This window comes from Pogonomyrmex barbatus, unplaced genomic scaffold, assembly GCF_055798465.1.
Source record: "Pogonomyrmex barbatus isolate J1 unplaced genomic scaffold, ASM5579846v1 scaffold2, whole genome shotgun sequence".
NCBI classification, from domain to species: domain Eukaryota; kingdom Metazoa; phylum Arthropoda; class Insecta; order Hymenoptera; family Formicidae; genus Pogonomyrmex; species Pogonomyrmex barbatus.
In genome coordinates, this window is record NW_028297116.1 from 24,841,754 (window position 1) to 24,859,943 (window position 18,190).

An 18,190-nucleotide genomic window follows, 5' to 3' on the forward strand; every position below is an offset into this window, starting at 1 on the left:
AATAGTGTTATTATATATCTTTAACATCTTGAAGCGTTACGGTAGCTAATCAGCTTACGGTTGTCCGTAAGAGCGTAAAATTGCCACGATGTTTTTCGCTGCTAATGATATCAATCATTATCGATAGTTACGTACGGAATATGGCCTGAGAAATTAAATGAGACAATTTGTTACAAAACAGATGTTCTAAAACATATAAATTCTAAACATTAAATTCTTTTTTAAAAATTCTTCTTTTCTTCTTTTCTTCCTTTCTTCTTTTTCTTATTGTTGTTTTCTTTTAAGTAATTGAACGTAAATTAATTGAGAAAATTTAACAAAGATTTAATAATACATATTTACAGTATGGAAATTTAAGGACTATTTTTATTTACAATGAAAAAATTATGAGATTATCCTAGATCGCATTTAAAAATAATACAAAAAAATTTTGTGGTGATTTAGAAACTTGAATTTAAAATTACTTAAATATAAAATAAAAATGTGTTTCAATCAAAATGTAATTAAGAAATAATGATAAAAACTATTTTTTTTATATAAGTACTTTAAGAATACTTCAAAAGATTTATGTACTTTCATTGTGATGCGAAAATTAGTTATTCTGCTAACTTAAATTTTTATTAATCTGAGAATAGTCACCTGATATTTTCTATATCCCATCGTCAAAAAAATGAAATCACATCACAATTACTTAATGTCCTTCTTCCGTTTGTTTATTATCTTGGTTTTTCCTTATTTTTTTCAAAAAATGTTGATTAAATCTATATCCATAATATCCTTAGATATTAATAAGTTATAGAACAATCAATAATTACAATAGGTAATGAATAACAATGACTTTTAATTGGGATGTAAAAAACATCCCAAGTGACCGTTTACGCAAAAAAATGAGATGACTCGGGTTAAGAGTACAAACAAAAGAGCGGTAGTACAAATTAAATAAAGTTTTTCTCTACAGAACAACTAATTTCTGCATAAAAAGTTTACATAAAAAATCTTGAATAATTATATAAAAAGAATTGAGATTTTCGTTATTTTATTATTATTTCTTAATTACATTTCGATTAGAGCACGTTTCTACTTATTCTTCTTCTCTCTGTTTCTTCTTCTCTGTTTGCTTCGGCCATCGAACCTCACTGACTCCCTATGCATTGTGGAACACTCAACAGGTTCATGGCCACCGAATAATTCGGAAAATCTATTCTTTTTTTTCTCTCCCCTTTTACAATTTTCTCTTTCCCTTCTTAATTTCTCTCCTTCGTCGGATCTCTTGGTTTTCTGAAATATTTCAGAGATAGCCTTAAGGTTTACGACCAATGACATTTCCTTCATATTCCAAATCTATTTCTTCTAGTGAAATCTGCATCATCCTCTCTTTCTGACGCTCAGAGACGGAGGCGAGCTCTGAAGAGGCTCCGTTATCGTCGCAACAAGCGAGCTCGTCGATCAGCCAACTACTCCTCGCCTAGGACATCCGAGGTTTTTACACATGCTGAAGAAACCACGAGTTGTTCCAGGAGAAGACCCTATTATTTGTGCATATCTCCTCCGTCCTATTCCCTATTTCCCCGATTAGACCATTCGAATCTGGGTCACCCTCAGATTTCAGCGCACTCTTCCCAGAGCGCCATGACACAAATTTCCAATATCCAGATTTCCGCACCAAGAAATCCTTGGAGTTCTGCGAACTCCGGACTCCTTCCCCTCCTCCCCTAGACCTCACCATCAGAAATCCGACCTCTTCTCCGAAACAACCACACACAGATAACAAAATATAGATTTAAATATATTAACAACGTAGGATAAAAATATCAAAATATAGATTAAATATACTAAACCATGTAGAAGATAAGAATAATTAGAATGTAGATAAACATACACATATAATTGAATTTGTACACGGAAATTAAATAATACATCCGTAAATTTTTAGAACATTTACATTATATGAATTTCCGTACGTAACACCTTTTTCTATTTTATCAAATGTACCTTCAGTAAATGTACTTCAACACAAGAAATAATGACACAGATCTTGTAGTTAGTTAAACTTGTAATCGTTTTTAAAATTATTAATTACATGTAAAATTTAAATTATTTATCGTTTTAGTTATTTTCTCCCTCTTTCATTCCCCGTTATCCCAAGATTCGCACATGGTCCTGTCCCTGGCAAAAGAGATTAAATTCTCTTGCCTAAATTACGGACCGACGGACGCACGTCACGCAGTCGAAGTCATAGCGTCTTTTTCAAGACGTTGACTCGCACTCGTGGATCTGCACAGTGTGTCCGACTCGTAGGGACGCCTCAGCGCGCCCACCTGCGAGAGGGTATTTGGAGCGTCCTTCCTAGCCCCATCCATTTTCAAAAAAAATATTTACCTCGGGCTGGACGTAACATTATTATGTATTATCTTTCTTAATTAATTATAATATATAAATAAGAAAAATATTTCCCATATTTAACATACATAATTATTAACAAATTCATAAACAAATAAATAAAATATATACAATTTATAAACAATTTTTATAAAAACAATGATTCTTATTAAAAATAATATAAATTCACGGCTCTATATATGTAATTAAATTATCTACAAAAATTACATATGCAATCGAGATTTTAAAATTGAGATTATTTATACAACATAGTAACATTCATCAGATCAGTAAGATTCACTAGATTAACCAGATCTATCATATTTTATGTCAAGATCCCATATTCATTTATATCATCATTTCAGTAGCAGATTTCATCCCATATGCAAGTTAAGCAGCAGGGTCCCAAGTAAGGATAGGTAGGCCGTTTTAAAAACATGAGGCGATAGAAGATAAAAGATGTTTTTAGCACTTTCACTTTTTTCATTTTTTCATTTTTTTTACTTATTTTTCGTAAAAGGTGTTACGTATTATAGATTTTTAGTACTAGCAATATCGGAACGTAACCATTATTTTGTCGTCATAAGTATCACATCATTGGTCTGTCACTTATAGACGTCATTGTGTGTTCCTTTTTGACGTTTTTTATGACGTAAATTTGATGATATTAATGACTTAAAATAGACATTATATTGACGACATCTTGTTACTTGGGTATTTAGTTAATTTAATTACTTTATTATTTAATTATAAATAATTTTATATAATGTTGTAGCCAGGTCTACAACCAATAATAAAATAATAACCAATAACAAAAGTAGTCCGCATGGCAACAAAATTAGGTCGCATGAATCTCGAAAAGTCTTTCGAAAGATGACACAAATGTGTGACCGCCGAAATTGCGACCAGTCTTTCGAAAGACCGCAGAAATGCATCGCGAGAACATTGCGAAAAAGCTGATCAGCAAATGCCTAAATTTGATGATCAAATCGAGCGTAATATTGATTAATCAATATCACGCAACCGATTGATGCAATCGATCAGAATGCTGATCGGGCATCGATCAGACTATATAACCGGTTACACAAGGGGGAATCAGCAGAGTCTAGAGTCAAAAGTCAAAAGTAAAGAATAACGTGTCGTTCGGAATCGTTATTATAATTATCGCGCAAGATATTACACGAGCACAGCAAAGTTCACGCGAGCCGTACTATCAGCGTCTCAGGTGATATATTCGGTCGACGGCCGCCAGAGTAACGCGATACGCGCCCGCCGACGTTTAACCGTGTGTGAAAGAAATAAAATAAGCGATACTAAATCCAAGAAATTGTGCAATTGTTAAATAAACCAAGTAACATAAAGAAAGTGTGTTAGTGATTTCAAGAAGATTTCCTTCCATTCTTTTGATCCTGCTCGGAGTCCCAACTCCTTAGGCTTAACGAACCCGACTATCTCTAATATTATCGTTGTAGCCCATCCGGGGTACAACAATAAATTATAAATTATTATAAATTAAAAATAAGTTTATTTAATTATTATAATTATTAGTATTATTTAATTAATATTATTTAATTAATTATTTAGTTAATTTAAAAGATGTCCCTTCTATTAAAACAAATTATTTCTAGTACTTTTAATAATATTTAGATATTAACTAAAATTATAGTTTTTAATATAGGTTTTTTATTTTTCTTGTTAGAACAAATAACAAATACTTTTTCAAACAATAATTTTAACAAATAAATTAATTATATTTTAATAACTAAGTGATTCAGAGTTAATATACAATACTATTATAGTAAATATATAAATATAAATATTTTAGTCTTACTGACAATGAGAACAAAAAAAAAGGTGTGTGTAAAGCTAGCGTCTTATTTTGCGGAAAAAATCATACAAATTATTGAGAGTTCTAGCTTCCTTTTTAATAGTTCTATTCCTGATAAATTAAACAAATAGTTTTTACATTAAAGTGAAAAAATCGGTTTGGACAAAGTGGACGCCAGATTCACGCTGCGGCTCATTTTATTCTAAACGAGTTTCGACGCTTGCAAACGTAAGATTTTGAAAAATTTATAATTCTATAAGAGTTCTATAAAGAGTTCTCCCATATAAAAACAAAAAAAATTTTAAATAAGTTGAAGTTAATTATCAGTGCAATAAACAAATTGAGCTGAAACGCAGACCAATAACTTAAAGTTTTGATTTAATAAATATACTTTTCGTATAGTTTTGAACATATTAAAGGATTTTCTAAAGAGTTCTAGGCATTGGCGGTGATATATGATTTTTAAATAAAGATTTTTCATCAGAACTTCGAGATTTCAACCGTTTCATATTTTTCCATCTAAGAATGTGACGCTTGGCTAATTTTTCTTTATTTAAGTCACATTCTTAGATGGAAAAATATGAAACGGTTGAAATCTCGAAGTTCTGATTTAACAAATATACTTTTCGTATAGTCTTGAACATGTCAAAACGTTTTCTAAAGAGTTTTCTAAAGAGTTTTCTAAAGAGTTCTAGGCATTGGCGAATGTAAAAAAATGTACGATTTTTAAATAAATAGATACAGCTCAAATGAGTATTAATATGAGACGCTGTTTAAATGTCGGCACATCTGATAGTCTAATACATTTTTCGTATACTTCTGAATGTATTCTAATGCTTTGGTAAAAATTCTAATCACAAAAAATATTTCGACCAGCGTCTTATACTTTTCCGTTTCTTTGTTAATTTTATTTTAATTTATTAATTATATAGAGTTTTTAAATTATATTGTTTTTAAGTATTTATGTTTTTTTCTTATTTAATATAATTTTGACATTTATAAATATAATATATAATTTATAATTTATATAGTTATTTTTTTAACTTAAATCTATTTTTATTTTCTTGTAAACTATTATTACGTTATTAATTTTTACATTATTTGCTATGCCGTACGAATTCCTTAACACTAATAACATTTTGGGATAAGAAAAGCGAAATGTATTCACTGTGAGTCTAATAATATCTTATCGATATGTTTCTTATCGATTTTGTTTCCTACTCTGGCCGCAACTTTTCGAAGAGGGTGTTAGCGTACAGTGAATTTTTCCTGCCCCGCTAACTCCCGTAAGATCGTTAGTCTTTAATAGTATCTCGTCAATGGCCAACGTTAATTTTAACGGCCATTTTTTAGCTAGACTCGGGTTAAACTGACAAACCGGGCCTAAATGAACTGCAGCTATAATTTTATATTATGACTATTAGTTTTGAAAAGAATCAGTACTTCAGAACTGATTATTGCAGAACTTCCTTATTATTCGGTTTGTACATACGGTACGATTTGTTTTTATTTTCTATCTATTCTTTATTTCAAATCTTGCGTACACTAGAAAACAGAAATTAGGAACAAGAATAAATATTAAATATTAAAAAATAAAAAAATTTTGACGAGATTAAATATAACGCACAATAAATATACAAATAAGATATGACATATTTATATATCTTATATTTTATTTATTTTATTTTATTTATGTACATTATGAGTTATATTTAATCTCTATTCTTAATTTTTTAATTTTTCTAATGTTTAATATTTATTTCTGTTCTTAGTATTTCTTAAATTGTGCGCAAGGTGCCTTAAAAATGTTTTTTCAAATTTGGCGATTAGTGACGCCTTAGCTGTTCAGAATTGACGCATTGATACTTCTGGAACCTATAGCGAGTTGTCGTTTGGGCATTTTTTGGGAATCCTAGTTTTGTACATTGTTATATCGTATTTTAGATAGAATAATATATATAGAGAAGAGAAAGAAAGAGAATTTGAGACACTACTATTATATAATTTTCTTTTTAAATAATTTATACATTAATACACTCATGTATTCGCTGTTGTCGCCCCAAGCTAGTCTTAGTTCGGAATTAAAACAAGTCATAAATGAAAGAAATATATTGAGCATGCGGAGTCGTATGAAAGGTATAACTTGAATTTTTATTTTTGATACTATTGATTCAATGATTTGTACATTAAATCTTATATCATTTCTTTTTTCAGTTTTACGTGCTTTGAACGAGAATAATGTACAATGCACAGAAGAAAAGGAAAAAGCTTTAAGATCACAAGCCATTCAAGAAATATTGACCACGGAAGTTACTTATTTACAACAACTGGAAATCTTGACAGAAGTACGTTTCTAATATATTTTATTATGCAATAGTTGTATGTTATTATTAATATATAATCCTTCAGTTTTTTTTACAACCTATTCTTGAAAGAAAATTATTGAATCATCCATTGTTTATCACTTTCTCTGAGAATATAAAGATGTTGTATAACGTGAGTGGTGAATTAGTGACAGGATTAAAACATAATCCTATTAACATAGCTGGAATATTTCATAAACTTGCACCATTCTTCAAATTATATTCCGTTTATGCTTATGATTATGTACAAATGTTAAATCTATTACAGGTAATTATTAATTAATATTTATAATTTTTTTAAATTTATGAAAAAATTTTAATTTATTGGCAATTTATAGATTTATGAGTTTCATATATTCATTATAAATAAGCATATTTGTACAAATATATGTTCTCACGAATTATTTTAATACTTGTATTAAAATATAGATAAAGAGATCATCATTGATATTAAAGTTTATCTGTAAGTTTATTTCTTCAGACAAATCAGGAGAATGATCCTGATTTTAAAAAATTCATTTTTGATCAAGAAACAAGACCAGAAGTAGGCAGGAAATTGTCTTCCTTATTAATTACACCAGTGCAAAGAGTACCAAGATATCAATTACTTATTAAAGAAGTGTTACTACATACTCCTTATGAACACAAAGAATATAGACATTTACAAAGTAATTATATCATTAAAATTATGCGACTATAAATTTACAAAATAACTTATATGTATTTGAATTATGTCTCTAATATGATTTTATTTAAATTTTGATTGCAGCATGTTTGGTTGAAATTGAAAAATCTGCAAAACATATAAATACTTTAATTGCACAGAATGAAGAAACACAAAAACTATTGAATCTTCAGAAGTGCATTGTTACTTCGATCAATCTTGTCAAACCTGGTAGAATACTGATCAAGCAAGGATCATTGATGCGTGTTTCAAGACGAGGCCATTCTGCTTATAGAAGATATTTTATTCTTTTAAATGACACTTTATTATATTGTAAAGGCGAACCAGGAACATCGCTGAACGTATCTTGCGTTCTCCCATTGAACAAATGTAATTTAACTTGTGTTCTTAGCAAAAAACTGTTCCGTATAACGTGTTTACATGAAACATTTTTATTATATTCAGAAGAGGATGATAGCGATGAATGGATACAATCTATACAAAGTGCTATTAAAAAAGTATTGTATCATTAAAAATATAAATATATACCTAGCTGTTTCATTATGTATTGATATAATTTTGTTTTCAGTATATCGAATGTAGACAAACCTTGAGAAAAGAAAGTAGCTCAAGAAAACCACTTCGAAAAAAAAATATTAATGAATTTCCATCAGACGATATACTAAAAAAATCTATTAAAAGAAAAAGATACGTGAAAAATGAACAGGTAAAAATTATCTTTTGTATGTATATTAATCAAATTTTTTATATGTTTTATGAAATATCCTCAATTGATTTAGCAAGATTTACAGATCTAACTAATCATCTAACTAATTAGATATAGAGAATTAGCATATATTTTTAGCATATATTTTCTACATTACACTAGAAATGTATGAATTATTCAAATGTAAATTGACTTAATAAGATTCGATTTGGATTTGAATCTCTATGATTCAAATACTAATCACATATTAACAATTTTAAATTATGTTTTCCATTAGGAAGAATAGTATGGCTATTTTTTTTAAATAATAGGATATATTTCGTTTCACATATATACGCGTATAATTTTACAATAATTATGTTTTTAATTAATTACGCTATTTAATTCAATTTTACTCTATCCGATTCGAATAAAATTTTGTTTGATTTGATTCGAATTTAAACAAAAATGAGATTCGATTCGCTGTTAAAGATTTTTGATTCGCACATGTCTATATTAAACATTAGGTATTATTGGATACCTCCAACATAATGTACTTCAAAAAAGATAATGAAATAAATGAGAATGCTCAAGACGACAAAACTTGCTTACCATTTTGTATCAATGTCAAGAGATTTAAAAAAGATGAATATTCCAAAGCTGATGATAATACTCCCCGAATGAAAAATATGAAAGTGAAATCATGTAAAAATAAAAATAAGCAATGTGTATTTGCATATAAATATTTGAATAAGTCAAGCAACAACAGTTATAACGAGGTGAATAGATATGCAATATCCACGAAAATCTATACTATAAATTTATTTGTGTATAATATATTTATTAAAGTAAAGTGTTTGGTTTTTTTAGACTTTTTCAGCGTCAACAGAAACATATAAAACAAGTTTATGCCCAATCACATCGAGCAAGGAACATGCATCACAATCTGGAATAATTAACAAATTTTTTACATATTTTAATACAAGCATAAAGAATTTTGTTACATTTAGATAATCTATTCACATATATGTGAGACTGAAAAAAATAAATTGTATTATAATTTACAGAATATTATAACTGAGTGTATTTTATTTTAAATTTATATAAATAGTTAAAAATCATTAGTCACGAAAAAGTTTTGACTAAAATTATAAATTAGATTAACCAATCATAAATATTCCTATTACATTATGAGAATATTTGACTGATTGAATGGCAATTGATCGATTTATTTATAGCTTTATAATTACAACTAAAAATTTTTTACATATAATATTAAATTTTTACGTGGCCAAACATTAAAGAACTTTCAAACATATTTGAAAAATAAAAATTTTACTTTTTAGTACTTGAAATATAAATTGAAGCTCAAAAAATAACGTTTTTTTCTCAAAATGATTAAAAAAAAAATTTTATTCAACCAAAAAAAAGAAGCGTATCCCCCTAGATCGAGATAAATTACGCGCGTGCGCAATGCTGTCAGGTAGTGAAATTTTCCTCAGCTCTGGGAACTGGGAACATTGCGCTTGATTGCTGTCGCAGTTTTCGTTTGCGGCTGGAATTATCGTGGGAGAACTGCGATCAACTGCAGGAGGTTATCGTGGAAGAATGCGTATTTGTGCGTTTGGGACATTATAGCGAAGGACGATATCAGAAGGACAGTTGTAAATTTTTTTTACAGAATATTACGTCTAACGTCGGAAACAGGAACAGGTAAGGAAGCAGAAAAGTGAAAAGCAGGCACGAAAAAATCGGATACCACTGAGAAAAATTCATTGAGGATAGCCAATGGCTTCGTAACGTCTCTCCTGTGACATTTTTGTCGTGTTATTATCAAATATGCCAATATCTTTTAATAATGATTCCATATGATTTCTAATTGAATATTCGATATTCGAACAAAATCTGGAAATCATTTTTTCATCTCTTTTTGCTGTAAAAATATGAGAAAACCTGCGATGTACATACAGATATGACGAGATTCCGTTCTACGCGAGTGTTTGTCTCTCTAGCACTGTTTTCCTTTCGTGCATGTAATACGACGCTGCATCTTGGGATATAATATCGTAATTTAACGATGACAAGATATATGCTGATTCATGCGAGTTAAAGATTTTTGGGGAAAGTTTGATAAAATTTTTTTTATGTTATATTATATCCTGGAATATTAAATGATAATTCAAAAATAAATTGATTGATTGATTTTTTAAAATCAGATTGTATTTTGTTTATGTGTAACTAATATTTTGACTAATATATATATATATATATATATATATATATATAGACCCATATGTCAAAATATGTTCATATGTCTATATATGTCTATCTATATATATATATATATATATATATATATATATATATATAATAACAGTAATAATTTATTTGTACAATTTGGAATATTCAAGTCAATTTTGCTATATAACTTGCTTTTGTATAATTTTACTCAATATCATATTACCTTTAATTTTATATTTACATATTCTTGAATAAGAAATTTTTTGCCTTACAGAAATTTCTTAGTGAATGAACATTTACGATAGATAGCAATGGAAGGTCCGTTAGAAATAAAGAACAGAGGTATGGAAGAACCTATAAAATCTGAAACTCCCATACAAAATTCTGATAGTAGTGAGCGAAATGATGGCGCAACTTCTCCACCTCCAAATTGTAGCATCTGTCTGGGGAAGTTGGTTAATACGTCTTTTACAGACAGTTGCTTGCATCAATTCTGTTTTACTTGCTTGCTTCAGTGGTCTAAAATCAAAACAGAATGCCCTTTGTGCAAACAGACATTCAAGTCGATTATACACAATGTAAGATCCGAAGAAGATTATGATCAATATCATGTACCACGTGAATTGGTGTCACAAATTTCACAGCCTCAAGTCACTGCTACTTTGGGTGTTAATTTTGATGTTGATTGGGATGTTCCTCGTCGATTTGTTTACAGGTATAATATATGATTTGAATATTATAAAACATAATTATATTATAAAATAATTAAATGTATGTGTGTTATGCATTACATAATTATATAACTCGAGTGTACATTTATGAAATAATTTTATAAAATCTATCTTATCTTTTATTTTTTAGAACAACATTGACTAGCAATCGTCGACATGGAGTGTTATTAAATCCAGAGCAAGTTACAAGACGCGAGCAATTACCTAGTATGGCACCTCAAGTGCCTAGGGAAGAACGTAGACGTAGACGAGCTAATCCGACAGATTATCGTCGTACTGTTTATAGACATGGTATATGGGCTACTTCATTACCTGACATATTTGGACGTTTCCGCGAATGTAGTCCTGAATATTATAGGTAAATATTTTTCATAACTTTATTTTTATTATCATTGTTATAAATTGTAAATTTATATTTAATAAAAAGTTCTTTACATATAAGAAATTATTTGTTGTATCACAGGAGACAACCACAAGAATTAGATCGTCTTATACCATGGTTGAACAGAGAACTACAAGTTTTACTTAATAATGAACCAACTCACGTTGCATATGTATTGAGTATAATAACAGATGCCTTAATTCAATATGATATTAGAAGTCCAGAATTTCGGAACATTGTACGACCATTTTTCTCTATACATACAAATCATTTTGCACACGAGTTGTTGACTTTTGCCCAAACTAATTTTGATTTATATGGATATGATCAATCTGTTACCTATTTGCCAAGTGGTATGTAATTATTTATATATATATATATATATATATATATATATATATATATATATATATATATTTCATAATGACAACTATTAAAGTATATGTTACTATATAATTATCAATATATATATATATATATAATATATATATATATATATATATATATATATATATATATATATATAAAATACAATCGATATATTTATCACAGGTTTATCAAATGAATATGTAACTCGTATTGAATCACCTACATCTAGTATTAATAGTAACAATATCAGTCGCAGCAGCAGTAGCAGCAATAGTAGTCTTATATCTGATAATTCAGATGTGCGAATACTTGATGAAGCAATTGATTTGAGAGTAAACGCTGAAATGCCGAATACATTACCACATTCTATTAGTATGCCAGGTAAGAAGAGAGGAAAAAAAGAGAAAGTGAATAATCATATTTTGTGTTATATTTTCCAATTTAGCATATGTGTAGCATAATAAAAGCATAAATTGTACATAATATATAATGTATAGAACACATATAATTATTAAGGTCCCAGTGCAGTAGGACAAATGTATCGCAGAATAGAGCCATTTAACAATGTACCAGAACTCTTAATCGTTTCATCAAGTTCCTCTGAATCAGAATGTGAAATAATTGGTTATGTAAAACCACGTCATGAAAGAACACCGGAAATCATAGAGTTACTTTCTTCTGACTCTGAACATGTATCTGTTTCTCATATATCAAATGGGAGCTCACAGTAAGTTAAAAAAATTATTGTAATACGTTCAATTTTTCAAATCAATTCTAATATTGATGCGATTGATATTGCGATGAAGTTTGTTTAGAAATTAGTTATTATTAATACAAATTACATTATTAATACAAATATGATATATAACTCTAAATATTTGTTGTCATATTTTTTTATTATTAGAACAATCACGAGAAGAATACATCCAGAAAATATATCACTACCAAGTACGTCATATGTCACAAAAGAATTATCTTCATCATCTTGTTCGGCAACAAGCAGTGATACTACTACTTCTGACAGTGATTACAATCCAAAACAGAATAGACAAAAATGTTCGAAGAAATCGGGGAAAAAGATAGTTGCACAAAAACATAAAAGATCATATGGAATAGGAAATCGCAACAAATCAATTAAGAAAAGAAAGATATCTACTTCCAGTGATTCCAGTTCATCTGAATCACTGAAATTGCTTAAAAAGTATGAGAAACGATCGAGAAAGGCGCAATATAGGATACAAGCTAAAGATACAGGACGAATAAAACTTATTAAAAAAGAAGAAAGCTATTCAGATGAAGATTCGTCTAACGATAGTAGTAGCACAGAAACTGATAACAAGACAAAAACCAAGAAGTCTTATAGAGAATACAAGTTGAAAAGAGATTCTTTTAATACAAACGATACAGCGAAAAGAGGAAAAACAACGAGAAATAAAGAGAAAGCTACGAATTTGGAAAAGCCTAAGAATCGAAATCCAAAGTGTAATGAAAGTAGACAATCCAGATCTAGAAGTAATAGTGCATCTTCTAATGTTTCTGAACGAGATAACAGGCCGAATTATAGACACCGAGAATCTCGAAATACAAACGAGCATGAAAGTCAAGACAATAACGCTTCAGTAAATAAAGATATGTCAAGAAGTGAATATAAGTCTAAATCAAAAAGAAAAGTATATTATTCTTCAGATTCAGAGGATGATCATTTAAGATGTAGTAGCCAATGTAGTAATTATTCTAATAAATCTTATTTACATTGGAGAAAATCAAAACGTAAAGAAAAACATAAAGATAAAGAGCGCCATAAATCCAATAGTAGAATATTTAATTTATCACAATCCAATGCGAGTACAATTTTAACGATGTCTATATCGTCAAAAAATGAAATATATCCGACAAAACATTCCGATCGCAATGGTTCCGATTATAAAGAAAAATATAAATCACGCAAAGAATTGAAGCATAGAAAATCCGAAAATGAAAAAAAATCAAGACCAAAGAAAAGAAGACACCGCCTTCAATCTTCTTCCACTTCGGGATAATATCATATACAACTTGTGTTAAATAATATAAAATAAATATTGATTTAGAATAATGACATATAAATTTTTATAAAAAAGGCAATGAATAATATTTAATCAAATTAATTTGATATTAATATAGTCTGTATCATTTTATTCACATGCATATATCGGTCTATCATGCTAAGATCATTTTATGATTTTATCACAAAATTATTATGTAAGTTCAGCAATATTCTAAAAAGATATTGATTGAGGCTATCTCTTTCCTTATAAATTGATATTTATATTTTGTTGTATACTTGCTTATAGTGCAAAAAGTTTTTATCCATATTAATAAGTAATGCGTTTGTTTATGATGAAAAATATGTATATATTAAAATAAATTTATATTTGCACACTGCAAATCTTAACAAAACACTGTTGTCAATGTAATATCTGACATGCAAAAATTATTATATATTGCAGGACAAAAAATTTATGTTATCACATTATCTTTTATGGAAATGTAATATGCGCACAATGACACACATTTATATGCAACACATATAACACACATTTTATGCTGTGTGCGTGCGTGCATGCGTATATATACAGATCGTTTCCTATAACTTGACATTTAAAATATCGTTTTCGACGATACAAGAAAATATCAGAGGAAAGTTGTTCGATTCAAAGGGACACATATTATGATGAGTAACAAATTTTTCTCACAGTCATATTTTTTGAGATCTCAATGCTATCACAATGTTTTTAAATGGAATGGCATATTTTCATTAATGTAGTAATGTTATTCATAATGTTGTTCATAAAAAAACAAATTCATATGATATGTTGTCCTTCAGATGAATATAATATTATCAGATTTATGTGGGGAAAAAGAAAAGTGAACTTAAAAAAACTTAAGTGTTTTCAATGAAGATATTTATTTACTTTAGTTTGGAAGCTGTTCAAAATGACATCATACTGGAACTGCATTCCAATACGGCCTCAATGGAACTTCTAATAATATTTGTAATTCATTTCTTAAAAAATTTGCATATTTTTGTCCATTTAAATTTCCTTCAAAGAAAAAATGGACTTTTGAATTCTCAATATAGTTATATTTTATACTTGTATTTATTGTGCGTTACGCTTAATTTTTATTTTAAATGATTATTTCTTAAATTTAATATTTATTTCTATTCCTAATATATATATATTTCCTCCATTGTGTGCAGGGCCTAAGACTTGCATCGTAGATCCCTTATCGTGCACAAATGTATTGACACAAATGTATTGACATTGATAGATATGTATAAAATTGTTTGAGGAAAACTGATATACAACTTTTGAATATTAATATTTCATAATTGTCAGTGTTGTATAAATTAAAAATGGAAAATTTTTAACAAGCTTTATAGAAACTGATGTTTTTAAGAATTTAACAGAACTCGCTCATGACCATTCAATCATGGAGAATCATATTACTCACTTAATTCGAACAATAATACAAAAATATGTCAAACTTAGATTGAATTATAAAATAATAATTAATAAATTAAATAAATAATTTAATAATTAAATGCTTATTAATTTATTATATTATTATTATATAAGGATTCCTATCGTATTATAATATTAACCCTTCTCATATTTCTAATTGGTTTTTTGTTTGGTTATGAGATTTTGATTTGATTTTGAGATTAATTTTTTTTCAACGGAATAGTTTTTATCATATTGTTACATTTATTATTTGCAATTGCCAAGTCGTTATTATCGCACACGATATTGAGCATGTGCATCATTAATAAAACTTAGACCCTCATATTCAGCATCATTCCATTTCGCCTTACGGGCTTATGCTCTATATCTATATGCTTATGCTATGGGGCCTTAGATATTCCATATTTATTTACACGTACACGTACACACACACACACACACACACACACACACACACACACACACACACACACATACACACACACACACACCACGCGCGCGCGCGCACGCCCATGCATGAGTGCAGCATGATAGTTTTTCACGTATTAAGGCCCCTAACTATTCAGCGAAGAACTCCGCGTTGATGGTAGCGACGTACTGTCGCAGTGAAAAATAGAGCTCATACATCCTTGTTCATTTTATCCTTGTCTTGTTCATTCTTATACGAGTGACATGCGGACAATGAAATTTTTTATAACTATTTTCGTTATTTTGTGCTTAATTGTACAGATATGACTTGTTTCGTACTTACCAGAGTCGTAAAAATGGGCGGCAGCTAAAATTATTGTCGGACATTATATGTGAAAGCATTTTTTCCACTTCTTTAAATAGCTGTCAAATCGTGTGTCTCCTATCTGAACAAGCTTCATTTCACGCGCCTTTTACAGCATTTTATTGACTATCAAGAAGAGAAAGAATAGCAGCCACCCATTTTCACAAGTGTCTTAAAGCCATATCAGGTGTTATTTTAGTCAAATATCTCTTTATTTGCAAAACTACCGTCATAAACTTTGTCATTTCTCGCCTATGACGTCATGATTCCAATATGACCGCGATAACTAGTCAGGAGCCTTAAAGTAATTATTTTCCTTTCTTCTTCAATATAATTTTACTACAAATTATTTTTTACAGAAATATAATTTCCTTTTTTATATGTGAAAGATTGAATCTATGCATTTATTGAATAATGTAATTTTTTAACATGAAAAAATAAATTAGAAGTATTGTATGTCAATAGAATCATAGAAAATATAAATATGAAATAATAACATCTAATTAATAATAACATCTAATTCATATATATAATTCTGTATACATGTTTTGATTATATATAATGTTTTGTTTTGATTATGTATGATTGATATGATTGATCATGTTATGTTTTGATTATATATAATACATCAGTAATGTATTAGTTATAGTAACCAATTTTTTATACATTTGATACTTTTTTGTTCCAGTGATATAAATTGGTTACTATAAGAATTACCTTATATAATGTAAAAAATAAGTATAATTTTAAAAACAAATACATCTTAAAACACATCAGAATCATTTTCTTACACAAAAGCTTGTTTATTTATATATTATTTTAAGTTATATACATATATTTATGAATAATTTTAATTCATAGTGTCCTAATTCATAATTTATGTAAAATGCATACCTTCAGCATTGAATGCATGTAAAAGGCTGAAAAAAAGTATAGTTAATTTTAACTGTTCATATTTTGTCATTAATTTTGATGATTTAGCTTTTATGATTATATTACAACAAAATGTATACACTAAATAAAAAGAATTAATGCTATATAAAAATTTTTAAATAATTTTGAATAGTTAGCTTTACTAAAATCAATGTATACAAAAGATACGAAATGTTAACTTGTTCATACCTGATAAAGTCATCTATATCCATAGTTCTAGCTCGTTTATTTTCAGCATTTGCTTTTTCTAATACATAGTTTATCAATTGCTTGATATCAAAATCATCTGGTACAATCTATAAATATATGCAAATATAAAAAATGTAATAACAAATATTTTAACATCAAAGATTAATTCATATTTACAAGTTTCTTTTATTTATTTTTTGTAAACTTACTTTGTTGTTCAAGCTAGAATGAATTTTATAATTTTTCTCTAACATAGTGACAACTGTAGTTTGCTTGAAGGCTGCAGATAATGTTTTATTTTTTCTGTTAAATGCTATTCGTATCAAACCATCCCATTCTTGATAATTAATCAGAGGCGGCGGATTTCTTGGTTCAATTCTCACTACGTTTGATTCAACTTTGGGTGGAGGTCTAAAATTATTCTTTCCAACTTTCATTAACATATCTACTCGCGCCAACAATTGCGTATTAATACTTAAGCGACAGTATAATTTATCACCAGGTTTAGCTACCAAACGTTCTGCAAATTCTCTTTGAAACATAAGCACAGCATATCTATGAAAAATACATGTATGTCATTTTTCTTGTGTACTAAAAATTTGCTGGCTCTACTTAGAACCATTATAAAATGTTTCTTAATATTATATAGGAATCCATAATTCATAACTAATGAATTATTTTAGAATTGAACATTTAAGAATATCTATTATAATGTATAGTATAGTATGTATAGTATAATGTATAGTATAAATATATAATTACCTGAAAAGTGGTCTATGTGTAAGTAATTTGAATACCAATGGTGATGATATCTGATATGGAATGTTAGCGACACACAAATCAAAAAAAGGTAGATCTGATTTTAATATATCACCAATCACTATTTGTAATTTTGATTGATATATAGTTCCTTGAACACGCTTCTGTAATTCTGCTACCATTCTCAAATCAATTTCACATGCTATTACTTTCTTTGCTTTCTCCAGCATTTTCACAGTCATATTACCTGTACCAGGACCGATCTCCAATACAACATCAGTTGACCTAATGGCAGCTTTTTCAACTATACTTTGAATAATTAAAGGATTTTTCAATATATGCTGACCCTTATCCTTATTAAATAAGATTCC

At 28.4% G+C, this 18,190-nt stretch overlaps 3 protein-coding genes across 6 annotated transcripts; 2 read left to right on the top strand and 1 right to left on the bottom strand.

Annotated features, from left to right (window-relative positions):
• The first annotated feature begins 5,499 nt into the window (after positions 1 to 5,499).
• LOC105422462 (rho guanine nucleotide exchange factor 39) lies at positions 5,500 to 9,009 on the top strand. Of its 4 annotated transcripts, XM_089076460.1 has the most exons (9): positions 5,500 to 5,700; positions 6,272 to 6,343; positions 6,422 to 6,552; positions 6,617 to 6,838; positions 7,052 to 7,238; positions 7,340 to 7,752; positions 7,824 to 7,961; positions 8,468 to 8,719; positions 8,811 to 9,009. In XM_089076460.1, exons 2-9 carry the CDS (start codon positions 6,325 to 6,327, stop codon positions 8,952 to 8,954), a joined length of 1,506 nt encoding a protein of 501 aa, XP_088932586.1. In that variant the 5' UTR covers positions 5,500 to 5,700; positions 6,272 to 6,324; the 3' UTR covers positions 8,955 to 9,009. The 4 variants fall into 4 exon arrangements, with proteins under 4 accessions (XP_088932586.1, XP_088932585.1, XP_088932587.1 ...); XM_089076459.1 differs by having other exon boundaries at positions 5,500 to 6,343; XM_089076461.1 differs by lacking the exon at positions 6,617 to 6,838 and having other exon boundaries at positions 5,502 to 6,343.
• A 425-nt stretch (positions 9,010 to 9,434) lies between these two features.
• Positions 9,435 to 14,099, top strand: LOC105422461 (uncharacterized). The gene is made up of 7 exons (XM_089076028.1): positions 9,435 to 9,653; positions 10,456 to 10,896; positions 11,043 to 11,270; positions 11,376 to 11,647; positions 11,847 to 12,044; positions 12,180 to 12,390; positions 12,568 to 14,099. Exons 2-7 carry the CDS (start codon positions 10,493 to 10,495, stop codon positions 13,700 to 13,702), a joined length of 2,448 nt encoding a protein of 815 aa, XP_088932154.1. The 5' UTR covers positions 9,435 to 9,653; positions 10,456 to 10,492; the 3' UTR covers positions 13,703 to 14,099.
• A 2,621-nt stretch (positions 14,100 to 16,720) lies between these two features.
• On the bottom strand, positions 16,721 to 18,184 carry LOC105422460 (dimethyladenosine transferase). Its single transcript, XM_089076029.1, has 5 exons — positions 18,067 to 18,184; positions 17,823 to 17,991; positions 17,270 to 17,615; positions 17,061 to 17,167; positions 16,721 to 16,858 (listed from the first exon to the last, which is right to left on the bottom strand). Exons 3-5 carry the CDS (start codon positions 17,600 to 17,602, stop codon positions 16,816 to 16,818), a joined length of 483 nt encoding a protein of 160 aa, XP_088932155.1. The 5' UTR covers positions 17,603 to 17,615; positions 17,823 to 17,991; positions 18,067 to 18,184; the 3' UTR covers positions 16,721 to 16,815.
• Between the last annotated feature and the right edge of the window lie 6 nt (positions 18,185 to 18,190).